General features: G+C 32.5%; 1 protein-coding gene across 1 annotated transcript; it reads right to left on the bottom strand.

Annotated features, from left to right (window-relative positions):
- Positions 1 to 1,457: 1,457 nt before the first annotated feature.
- Positions 1,458 to 2,625, bottom strand: LOC149518614 (uncharacterized). The gene is made up of 3 exons (XM_089763215.1): positions 2,510 to 2,625; positions 1,965 to 2,025; positions 1,458 to 1,874 (listed from the first exon to the last, which is right to left on the bottom strand). Exons 1-3 carry the CDS (start codon positions 2,569 to 2,571, stop codon positions 1,713 to 1,715), a joined length of 285 nt encoding a protein of 94 aa, XP_089619341.1. The 5' UTR covers positions 2,572 to 2,625; the 3' UTR covers positions 1,458 to 1,712.
- Between the last annotated feature and the right edge of the window lie 10,395 nt (positions 2,626 to 13,020).

The raw sequence follows: 13,020 nt of genomic DNA, 5'->3' as shown, positions 1-13,020 counted from the left end.
GTTTGACCACAGTTAGGCTAGAGACAAATCTGACTCACCATCTCTCAGCACATTGGTTTTAAACAACTTGTTAGCAAGTTGGTGGTCAATTTAGTCTCCAAATTTGACAGTAAGGCACATGTTTTGGATAATGAGATATGATCAACTCTTGCTTTCTTTGACAAGTATCCATTACCCTGCAAGACTATTCTATATTTTTGTTTGTTTAACGATAATAATGAACTCGATTTATAGGAATCACAATCATACATATGCAAATTACGTTGGAAACTTTTATTGTTTTTTTTTTTAACATGTGGGATCTAAAGTTGATTTTAAAGTTTATTCTATTATAACTTAATGTGAAGGCGATTGCCTTTAAATGAAGTTGTTGACACATGTTTATATAGATCACTGCAAGGATCATAAAGCCATCAACATCATACACGATTAATAGCAGCTTGCTGGAACTCAATAAGAGTTGAAATTACAACTAATTTTTGCGCAAATTGAATGGTTTCTCATTTCAAACAATTTCTTTTAGATTGTACGAATTTTTGGAAGCCATCCAGTTATATATATATATAAGCAAAACGTTACCATATGACTTACGTTTAACCTAAATGTACAGCTAGTTTTAGTTTCAGTTGCGGATCAGTTCCAGGTGCAGTGGATACTTGTCGTTCCTCCAACGGTGGGATTTCAGTCCCACTAAAGAAGGAATCTAGATAAAAAATAGATGAATGCTCAAAAGGCTTTTTGTTATTACAAGACAAACATGATTAAAGTGGAACATGGAAACCTTTTGTTTGCATTCTCATACTAGGATTTTTGTTTTTTATGGGCTACCCTTTTCTTCTTTACTTGTTGGTGCTCAGATAAGATGTGTGATAAGCATTATGCCCTGTCGCTGTTGGCCCTGTTATCCACATTTAAAAAATGACGGTGACTGCCATTGGCGTAAACTTGGCTCAGTTTCTCAAGGTGTTACTCATCTTTTCCAATGGGATGGAAACAAAAACCTCATCTTTTTTATCTTGAATTGATTATTACATTTTATGAACATATATAAATATATATATATATATATAAATATATAAGATGATAGATGCTACACATTCCCAAATTTTCTGAAAATACAATGATCTCATATCAAAACTGACAGCCATTCCTCTTAGTCACAAGTTCAAACAATTCCTTAATTAATTTATTAAAAAACCATTCACCCGAAAGACATATTTGGACAAAAATTTTTTTTAAAGTATTTTAATAGGTAAATGGAGTTGATGAGCATGAGTTTGAAATAGACCCTGGGTATTTCAAACCATCTAGCCTAATAAAATGGAAGACCATCAAAACCCACCTAAACACAGAAGCTGGTTTTGGCTTACTCCTAAACCAGGCAACTAAGACAAGTATGGCCGAGGTTGGTTTTATAACAAAATGATGTGTGATAAATAGTCCATATACAATCAAAATGGAGACGTAAAACATGTATAGATATCAAGAAGGTAAACTCGCAAGTGTAATTGGCACACAATTCTCTGATTAGGTTTGCCCTACCTCAGTCCATGATACCATTGGGGCTCTTATTGGGAAACAAAAAGAGAAACGACAGCCAGAAAAGAATCTTATCCATATGGCAAAGGCAAGATAGAAGAATACAATCTACTTCTATATAGGTATTGTTTGGAGATAAAAGTAGATCAAAATGGAAAAGATGCAAGTGGTACTTATCCCGTTAAGTCTGCCCGTGACGGAACAACTGGCACCAGAAAATTCCCGTATTGTGAATCAAATTTCTTAAAATTTCCTGTGCAGCCATCTTGTTGTGCTTGAACTACTGCAAAGTTTTTGGCTTGTTGGATTCTGAAACTTGTTTGTGCAGCTGGAACCTGCACATCCAGTCACTTACAACTTTACCAAGGTTTAAAATGTAGGAAATGAAACTCCATTAGAATAGAAGCAAGAAAAAAAGGCTTTACCATCAAACTACTAGTCAAATCTGCATCTTTGGGAGTCTTTGAAGCGGGTGAAGAGACAGTCCTGCAAAAAGAACATCCAAATAAGGTGTCAAACAGGTTGGTCTCTCTGAATTATAGCATATGAACAAGCTTAACAGAAGAATAATGGGATTTCTATCACTAAGACATATAATCCACATTCTAAGCTTCCCATATAACATCAAATGAGTGCTTCAATCTCTAAATATTTCATTCCCTTTGACAACCCATATTTTGATTAAGGTTTCCATTTATTATCATCATCTTATCTTATGCATTGCTTAAGCTTCAATTCCCAAACAATCGTTGACAACTTAATTCAAACTCCAATCCCAACCTTCATTAAAACCCTAAGTTCAATTTGCAAGCAGACGACTTAAAATTTCAAAGAATCATTGCAGAACCTCATGCTTCCTAACCCCATAATCAAGCCAAGCATCAATCGATCCAATTGAAGCATATTTTTCCTTAAACGAAAAAGACAAAAAAGAAAAAATCAGAACCAGAGAGCTGTGTAAAGATCATACCGGCGAGGCGGTGGCTTAAGGATTTTCCTCCTCTTGGGTTCAGGTCCCTTTTCAGGTTCCATTCTCGCTACCTGCTTCTTAATTTTCCAGGTTTATACAGTTTAATGGTTCACGGGCTGAGACACAATTAGAAACTATTGTGGGCTTAAGCCCAAATTTATTAAGGTTGTCGGCTATTGTTAGGCTTAATCCGAGTTCAAAGTTAAGGCCCATATTCGTTATCTTCTTCTTCTGATTATCATATCTTTTTTTCAATTCTTACTACTTACCGATAATAGGTTAACAAATTTAGGATTCTCAATCTTTTGCTCCAAAATATTATTTTGGCTAAATTTGTTAAGAAAAAATAATAAAATAATTAGGGAGTCATAAAATCAAATTTCATGTTTGTTGGAAAGTGATTAGGTAAGGGGGAGGCAAAAAGGAGTGAGATCATATATCTTGTTGATTCAAGCCTAAAATCATGCATAGTATTATTATTTTGTAAAGGTGTGTTTTAAAAAGCAAATAAGATGAATTTTGAGTTTAATTAAATTAATTCGTGTAATTATTTTTAAAAAAATGATATCCAACAAAATTAAAATTTAAATCTCAATACTTACAATTTTTTTATCTCCAAATTATACGACCTCTTTTTTTCTTTTTCAAATATAAACAATTAACACATGTGAAAAATATTAGTAATTCATTTCATTTTCATATGACTGTCACTTTCCAAGCTAGGGTCTTCCGATTAAATTGCCACGTGTGGGAATCATCTATTGGAGTTCATATGGGAAGGTGATTATTACCATGTAATAAGGATTTTTTTTTTTTTTTTGATAATATGTAATAGGGGAATTTAGGTGTATAAATTTGGATGAAAATGCCTTCACTCTAAACATATAGTAACATCTATGTTAAAAAATAATAATAATAACATATAGTAACATCAAATTGACACAGGCATTGAAAATTCAACTTATTCTTGACAGTTGGCTTCAAGAAACAGCACATGTCAAATATTTGACATAGTATTTATCGATTTTTTATTGACTCATGAGGCAAATAAAATCATAAATCTATTATTTTATTTTTATTCAATTAGTCAGCTTGGGTTATCATAGAACATCACATGCCTATCTGAAAGAGGTTTAACTCCTTGGTATATTCACATCTATGCCAAAAAATGCCCGTAAATGGAAGAAAATTGAATGGGGCCAGGTAAAAATTTATTTTTGTATTTGAAATTGTTAAAATTTGAATCATGATCGAAATATATAATAATAAAATCAAACATAATGTTACTATATAGAAACATGTTGGTGAAAAAGTACTTCATTGTTAACTGGCAATTCGTTGTAAATGTATCAAAATTCAAAAGTCTAGCTGCTTGTAATTAGTTGCAATTGCCAATCATATTTTCCACACCATTAAACAGTATCGATTCTTGCATGGCTAAGCCTAGACATGACCCTTTAGTTTATCCATATTTTTACTTTAAGGGGATTGGCCGCGGGCGACCCAGCTTGGTTTCCGGAAAGCATGTCCTTGACTGGGAGAGGAGCGAATAATTATGTTTGTCAACGCTAAAACATAGATTTACCATCATGAGATTCCTCATTTACTAGCCTTATATCTGTCATTCCCATACCCTACCTTGGATTTTGTTACTATTTAAAGATTTAATCAGTCTTGGATTAGTAGTATCAATTAGACAGGTGCACCACGATTAAGATCTTCTAAACTAATTAATTTCATGTATGTATCTCTTCGTTATTATGATTCCCTTCATATACACCATCATGATTTTTTTTATATTTAAAATTGTCAAGATTAAATTTTGATTATTGAAGTTAAGTATCAATATTTTATTAACGAACCATATGACTATTGATATTGTGGATTATTTTGTATTTCCTTTCTCTTTTCAATTTTCAATTTTTCTCTTATTAGTTAGATGTATTAATCCAATCGAATGCATTTTTTTTAACTAAGATCTACATGCATGGATCCATTTTTTTTTTCATCAACTTTTTAGATTGGTGTATATATTATATATATACATGTACAACTTCTTTCCTGAAGTAAAAACTGATTCAATACATTTATTGTTTTTTTTTTTTTGGGTTACATTAAAGCATAAATTGTTCTATTATCTCTCTTTCTTCCAATTAAAGAACTAATAGCTCATTTTGATCAATATGATTCAAATGCATATATATATATATATATATAAATATAAACATATATATATATATATATATGCACACGTAAACATTATTGATGGTGTTTCTTTGAATTGTCATGATCTCTCCAAATTGTCAAAAAGAACTTGGACCAGAATAAAGGAATCAAATCACAAAGTGAGGTAGCAGGACTTTGACTTGACAATTGTATCTATAGATATGTTTTTGATTGTCCTTCGGTTTTGATGGGGGAAGGGTAGTCATGAGCTAATGGTGGGATCCATATATATATTTAACGAAAAGAATGATGGTTATATGGTACTCTTTAGATTTCTGTATCCAGAAAAACATCTATATGATCCTTCTCTATATTCTCCAAGCAATAATACCTTTCCAACATCGTTGTTGATTTGTCAGTCGACCCCCCAAATCCTATCATATCTAATTCTAATCATTCCATGACCAGGTTTTGTGTGTTAATGGCAAACCTTTTGCTCTGATGCCTTCTATATACATCATTTTGTCAGATGGGAAGTAATCTCTCTTTGTTTGATCCAAATGGCAATAATTAATTGATGCTGTTGACTTGACTTTTTCTATGTTTGACGTCAATATAAAGAATATTAATTGTACGACGAAGATTATTTTGTGCTATAAGTTTTGGTTTATATGAAGATTGGAAAGAAGAAAAAAAAAAGTTGTATTCTCTCCTTAATGGAAGATATCAGCTGGTAATTGGAGCTAGCTAGGGCCACCAATGAAGCAATGACGGATGAGTGGGATTTGCAAATCCTCTAGAATCAGAAGCGGAGGAAATTAATTGAATTAATCTTTTCTGATCACTACTCTCCGATCACTTCTGCATCAATTAAGGAAAATATAAAACATAAAAAAATGTGTTCACTTTTGTGGAACATGTACAATCTGAGTGTAATTCCTCCAAAGGTCTAAATCTAATCAAAGAAACCCCATTTGCCAATTTGCCTGTTGTTTTCTTCCCAACTTGTGAATCTTGAAGAACAATAAGTGGGTCAAACATTGTGGCTGAAGTGAAGGTCGTAGTCCAAGGTATGTGATCTACTAGTAAATTAAAATAACTTAATAAAAATAAAATCAAAGCTCTATTTCTTTTACTCTATTACATGGAAAATGAAAATGGGTTTTGGACTGAATCAAGCTAAACATGAAGAAGGTGTAGCTGGGGTGGAAATAATACATATTTGAATAAGTAAAGAAAGGTGGATTTAGACAAGAATGTCTCACAAACCACGTGCAGAAATGCGCCCCACGCGGGGTATGGCATGCGTATAGGACTCTTACAACTTGGTCCTGTTTTTGTTCTTTTTAATGACCCGTTTTTAGAAGGTAACAACTCAATCACAAAACCCACACCAAAGTTTGCAAGCAATGGGAAAAGGAAAAAAAAAAAGAAAAGGAAGGATAGGATTTCAAGTCCCATACACAAAGGACATTCAAATACATACTAGGAAATTATAATACGGCTTATAAAGCAAAGCAACCGTACTTTTCCATCTTGTTGCGTTTGAGATCAATGTCTGCATGCAAATGATGATAAATACGGGTTCTTTGCATTGGAACATTTGAATGGAATTTGGAAGCGGAGATGAGCTGTGCGTGTGAGGCAAGTAGCTGGCCTTGTAAAAGATCCCCTTCATCAGCCCTTTCTCTGCAAAAACCTTTCATATATACATTATCATCACGTGCTTATATATATATATATATATATATAAATATTTCTTTGCTGTTAATTTCTTTCTCTCCTATATTTCTCTGACAGTTTTACGAGGACTATAAATTTTCCCTTTTGATAATCTGAACTTGGAATCCCCCAAAAGGCTGATATAGCTGTTGGAAAAGTTTGGCTTTCGAGCATGATTCAATCTGGAACTTTTTCCTTTACTTAAAAGAAATTGTAATTTAGCATCCATTTGAGTCAAACTTTTCTTGAGTCTTGACAAGTTTTGGCTGAGCCTGAAAACAACTACATATTAGTCGGCGTCAACATCCATTATTAACTGCACTTTTACTAATGCAAATGCGCTGTTAAAGCATATGCGTCTTTTCCTTTTCTAGTGTTTCGCTTAAATTCTTTGAAGCATTCGATCTACAGCCGCAACTACATGTATGGGACCTACCCCCTGCCTCGTTGATTAGGATGGTGAAATCTGAGTCAGATACTTATTAGTAATTTGACGCTCAAACCTGATCATTACTTACACATACTGAACCCTAAAAAAAGTAATGCTAATCCACCAAAGTTATTACCTGCCATCGCCAATTGCCATGTATATAAATATATATATTTGGGGTAGTGCAGAAGATGAATAAAGGCTGCACTGTGCCGATAATCATGTTGTGAGTTGAGTTGTGATGATTACTTAAGAAAAGAAAAAGAAACAAAACAACATCAGATCAGGTCAGGGGTTGGGTTTGTTTTAAGTTTAGGTGATGTGCAGCAGTTGGCTTTATGCTGATGCCCTTTTAGCTAGCTTCAGCTCGTGCTAGAGCAAAGCTTTTTGCCAAAAAGGGGATTTTTTTTCTTTTAAATTTTAACAGTAAATCTAATATGTTGAGAATATTGACTTAAATCTATAAGAAATTTATTTGAGATTTGTTAGAGATTTATTTGAGATTTGTCAGATATTGCTTGATAGACAAAAAAACTTACAAAAGAAGAATTTTAAGAGAAAGATGATTTTTAATAGGTAAGTTGACTTGCAAGAGATGAATTCTAAAAGTAAAGAGATTCTTAATAGGTAAGTTTGACTTACAGAAAAAGAATTTTAAGAGGAGAAATATTTTTAATGAGCAAGTTTGTATGGTTATAAATAGGTAAAATCTCTACAGGATTAGGTATGAGAAAAAGATGTAAGAGAGTTGTAAGATTTTTGTGGGATAGACATCTAGTATTGAGACTCTAGTGTGTATGTTTGTTTGTGAGTGGACTATAGGAGATTGAGAGGACTATAGGAGACTGAGAGAGTCCACATATGTATGATGTATGGGAGCATATGGGTATGTGTTTGGTTAAATTGAAAGAGTGTACAAGGGTTTGGATTTGTATTTGTTTGGGTTAAGAATACTCTATAGGACTAGAGGAGATTGAGAGTGTCTTATGAGTATTGATTGTTGAGTGAGGTTGATGATTTGATATAAGTTTATAATTTTCTATATCTAGTTGATTTTTTTTTTCATCCGTAGATGTATGTTAGTTGAACTGAACCATATTAAATTGTTGTCTCTTATGTGTTTGATTTATTATTTGATTTCGTTTTCATTGGTGCGATTGAATTGAAAGTTATTAGCCCAAAATTGTGATGATTACTTAAGAAAAGAAAAAGAAACAAAACAACATCAGGTCGGGGGTTGGGTTTGTTTTAAGTTTAGGTGATGTGCAGCAGTTGGCTTTATGCTGATGCCCTTTTAGCTAGCTTCAGCTAGTGCTAGAGCAAAGCTTTTTGCCAAAAGGGAATATTTTCTTTTAAATTTTAACAGCAAATCCAACATGTTAAAGGGGACTGGGGGAGAAAATGTAGAAATAGAATAGAGTGTTTTTGTTGTAAAAAAGCGCCTGGTCTTACATATCTGGGGTGCTGCCACGCGTACGTCTAATTCTCGTAAGGTAATTTTCAACGGTAATTAAAAAAAATGTTACTTGCATTTTATTTCTATGCTTTCTCATGGTTGTTGTTGGGGGAAGGGGGGGATCGCCAACTTGTCAAGTGATTATTGGCATCTCAAAGTCTTAGTTATTATTATTATTATTATTATTATTATTATTATTATATATATAGAGAGAGAGAAGAGCAATATTTATTCTTGAAAAAAGTTTCTAATCAGGGTAGGGTAGAGTTATACTAATTAGAGACTTTTTATTTTTATATGCATGCTTGATCATTATTACTTAATATGCAATTAAGGAGGGTATATAAACATGCCATTGAGCTGAAGAGTCAAAAACTAGGATTAGTGTTGATCTACTTTCGTTATATGAGTGATTAGATATATTTCATGATTCTAATAATGATCAAATAAAATTTGGAATTTTTACTCAAAAATTAAAAAAAAAAAAAAAGCTATTGATCTTTTATTATATGGTATTAAATTTATAAATTTTCATTTCATTGTAATTATATCCATTAAGTTTTAAAAATAAAGGAAAAAATTTAATTATTAAAATTTTTAAAATAGCATTTTCTTATATTTATCATTTAATTAATTCAAATAAACTGAAATGTTTTCTATAAATCACATCATCCTACTAAAAAGATTTTAACAAAATAAATATATATTTTATAAAGTTAAGATTCTAATTACTCTAAAATAAAAATTTATAACTTTAATTTCATATAATAAAAAAATAGATGATGTATTTTCATATTTTAATGAAGTTCGAGATTATTTTGATATTATTCTTTCACAAATAATGGTGCATATCCCTACATAAAAGTGACCTAATTAGAATAAATCCCTCCCTCGAATCAATAGCCATCCTAATAAATTTAAACATCCACAAATCATCTAGGCCTAGCCGATCATTCTAAATTTGGCATCTAAATTTTATCTTTTTCGCTGTTTAGATAATTATTTGTAGTAGCAGGCTTATTAGTCACCTTTCATCTAGGCTTCCGGATGCTCGTTGTTCAGCAAACGAACTAAACTATAAAATGGAATTAAGTATTTGGAAAATGTTGCATTTATGGTAAGTTGGATAAAAATTGTTGTAGGATCAGTTAGAGAACCATTATCATCAATGGGGGCAGCCCCCTCCCCTCCCCCCCCCCCCCCCCCCACTTTGATATCACTGTTCAAGCATACTTGTCCAACAAATAATTGACTCGTAACGATATACATTAAATTGACAAAGCAATTTTATACAGTATTTCACAATTTGAAAACAGCAAAAAACACATGATCTTCTCTACAATGGCAAACCCAAGTTTTTGGACCAAAGAGAACCATACATTGTGGGACATACCACTCCAAGAAGAATTCATACTTGATAAGGATTATAGCCTATTTTTGGACTCTTTTTTTCTTCTTTTTTCGTTCACTTCTTTGGATAGGTTAAAATCCTTAAATTAATAAGATATCTTAATCTTAAACAGTTTAGCATTAGTAATTTCTTAATCAATAATATAGAAACTTATTGATATTTTTACATGAAATTATGTTCATTTTTTGCATATAAACCGTTAAATAAGTCTCCGGTGACATTTTTTAAATAGATATTTAAAGAAAGGTTTTCTTGTAAATTTAAAAATAATGTATTAAATATAGAAAATAAAATAATAATTAAATATTTTTTAACTAGTATTTATAGATATCCATTAATCAAATCTTTTATAATTAAAAAAAATTACAATATGCAAATGATTAAATTTACAGCTATTAGAATCTTTTCAATACTGAAAAACTACAACCATGCAGCAGGCTTAATTACTTTGTAAACTCATGAATCGTCAACAAGTGACAATCTCTCAATCTGATAACATGAGCAGCAGCCCATCACCCCAAAAAGATACCTTTACTATGTTCAATGCGGGATCCGCCCACGCATTAACAACGGGAAAGGATAGAATATACTATCTTAATCTCCCAACTTTGAAACCGTTTCACCACGGCGGTCTTGCCTTGCCCTGTCCCTCTCAATGCCTATCATTAGCCTGATCCGATATTTGACCATCAATGATTTGCTGGAGATAATTTCTTGAACTCAAAAATTATGTTAATGATTTAACATAACTTAATTCTGACATGTAATTCAACTTTTAACAGTTACAAATATTTTGAAAAATTCTTTAATTCTGAATTATAAGTCTAAAAAACATGTCAACTTGCTTGAATCTTTGATATTTATGGAGGCATAGAGTTGAAGAAGAGCCTTTTCCCACAATTTGTTATTTGGTGGTATGTCATCAGAATGTAATTGGTCACGGAAGATACATATGAAGGAAGGGATAGGAACGGATGGTGTTTCTTACCCAAGTGAGAACCAAATGGTCCAAAATAAAGCATCAGGGTTTTGGACAAATAGACCAAAAAAATGTTAGCAGGGGAAGGGAGCCCACAAGAACGGCACAGCAAAGGGAAAAAACAAAGGCGCTTCCGTAATAGAAACACAAGAAGTGGTGCAGGAAGGGCATGCAGGGACAGCGAGTGTCAGATGGGGTGGAAGATGAGGTGGTGGGGGCTGCCAAATATGTGGGTCATATTCACTACAAGCTTGGCTGGCTCTCTTCCTTTCCCTGTTTTTCCAAGACAAAACGACGACAACAGTCAATTCCACCCAACTCAACATAGATAGGGAAAGAAAGAGAGAGAGAAAAAGGTAAAACTTTGTAAAAAAAATAAATAATGCATGTCTCCTTTCTTCCATCTGTTTGGGGAAATCCCAGCGATCTTGACTGTTGCCTGCCTCTTTGTCCTCCGTTGATCACGTATACTTTACTGTATTTTTCCCCTTGCATGTGAAAATCTTGTTTTTTACCATCATTATATTCCATATCCCATGCATTAATTGAAAACGTGACGCAAAGAAAAGGCTACCCCTAACTTCCGACCTGATAATTACTTTCATACTACTTAGCTAATACAGTATTTCATTTCCAATAGTAATTTCTAGGTGTATCTTTTTTCTTTTGTGGGTAATTAAAAACTACGTTTGGTGGAAGGGTGACAAGAAATGACGTGGTGAGGGGAAAGGCCAACAACAGCGCTTTTGGCAGTAAAATCCCAGTTTAGTTTAGGGATGTTTTAGCTGACGCAAAAAGGTCCTTGACCGGCTTTGATGCGGGGTCCAAAATTTTGGCTGACAGATTTCAGTCGCCCAATCAGATAAATGGAACTGCCAACTCTAATTCCAGTCCTCTCAGTCTCAGTCTCAGTCTCAGTCTCAGTCTCAGTCTCAGTCTCAGCCCTCCCTCTGTTTCAGTTCTTCGTCTTCGTCGTCTCTTCTAGTCTAGCCTGCCCACTCTGTCGATGCTCCACGGCCCTTTCAAGGACTGCCAGAAGAGAAAAGAAGATCCTAAAAGGCCAAAGCAAGTCCCAAACTGCACGTGTGACCTGTCACGTGTCATTACCATAACTGTAGTTTTATATTTTTTTTCATCACTAATCAATTCCTTCAATATTTTACCACCTTTTTCTTCTTTTGTTTCAATTTTCCTCTTTGAAAAGAAAATGCCTATAAACAATAAACTTTTCGTGAGAAAGGTATCTTTCTTAGTGAAGTCCTGTTTTATTTAGTTTACCTTTTCTTTTGTTAGGAGTCAAGGTCCCATAAATGGATTTAAATTTAATAGCTATGATATTAAATTCAAGTTGTAATGCAATTAAGCATACCTAAAAATACACTGAAAAAGAGTGTAATGCGTTTAAATTTATTTAATGTTCCAAACAAACTCGCTGATTGAAGAATGTCATTAATCAAAATAATTAATACTATAATTAATTTGATTCTAGTCTACATCTTGATAACATATGGTTATAAATGCTACATGGGAAATATAAATATTCGAATTAATTATAATATAATAATAAATGCAATGTATATAATATAAATATTCAACGGAAAGAAACTCATTTCAATCAAAGTTTTCATCCTAAGTTAGTGGTTAATGCACCATAAGTTTAATTTGTTTGTAAGGAGAGGAAATCTCATTTTTTGTCAATTAAGATTTGATTATTGTGGCAAATACTTCGAAATGCATAAAGAAAGAATTAATCCTAAGCAAAAGTGTGAAAAATCTTAGGCTAATAATCTTCTGTGATTTATTAATAAGGTGTTAGATTATTAATTTTAGTGATTAACATTCAATTTTTTATTTAACTTGAATGATAAAAAAAAAATGAAACATAGTAAATGCACTAAACAAAGATTTAAAGAAAATTTTACACTCATTTTGAAAAAAATATGAATCTCTAAAATCTATCCTACTAAGAAATACGTGTAATTAAATTTAGGCAGTAATACAAGGTAAACATTAAATAGGTCCTAAAATCATGTGACTAACTAGGGCAAGGACAACCCCACGAGCGTTACAAAAAAAATAATCCAAGGAGAGCACTTGCATTTCTTTTTCAGATTCAAATGCCTCAGTGTGTGAAAGCTATAGTAGTAATAATTTTTCAAAATAACTGCAAGTTAAAGTCAAAATAAATTTTTAAAAAAAAAGTATAGATTTGATTAGAATTGAACCTCCATGGTTAATTTCTCTTATTGGGGACGTCCCCGAGCCCTTAATTACCTATAAGCCAAAAAAACACATCAATTTTTTCACTGAAAGGAGCGTTCAGATACTGAATCAGAATTACCATGAA

The sequence above is a fragment of the Durio zibethinus genome, chromosome 6 (assembly GCF_047325235.1).
Source record: "Durio zibethinus cultivar Kanyao isolate XHJ-2024 chromosome 6, ASM4732523v1, whole genome shotgun sequence".
Classification (NCBI taxonomy): domain Eukaryota; kingdom Viridiplantae; phylum Streptophyta; class Magnoliopsida; order Malvales; family Malvaceae; genus Durio; species Durio zibethinus.
The sequence above is the reverse complement of the archived record's forward strand: the minus strand, read 5'-3'. Positions and strand labels throughout refer to the sequence as shown.

Bases quoted from the DNA above. Each gene is read 5' to 3' on its own strand.
- LOC149518614 (XM_089763215.1), bottom strand. From the start codon at position 2,571: ATGGAACCTGAAAAGGGACCTGAACCCAAGAGGAGGAAAATCCTTAAG. The intron at 2,026-2,509 runs GTATGATCTTTA...TTCTTTTTGCAG, and splicing joins CTTAAGCCACCGCCTCGCCG to GACTGTCTCTTCACCCGCTT. The intron at 1,875-1,964 runs GTAAAGCCTTTT...CTGGATGTGCAG, and splicing joins ATTTGACTAGTAGTTTGATG to GTTCCAGCTGCACAAACAAG.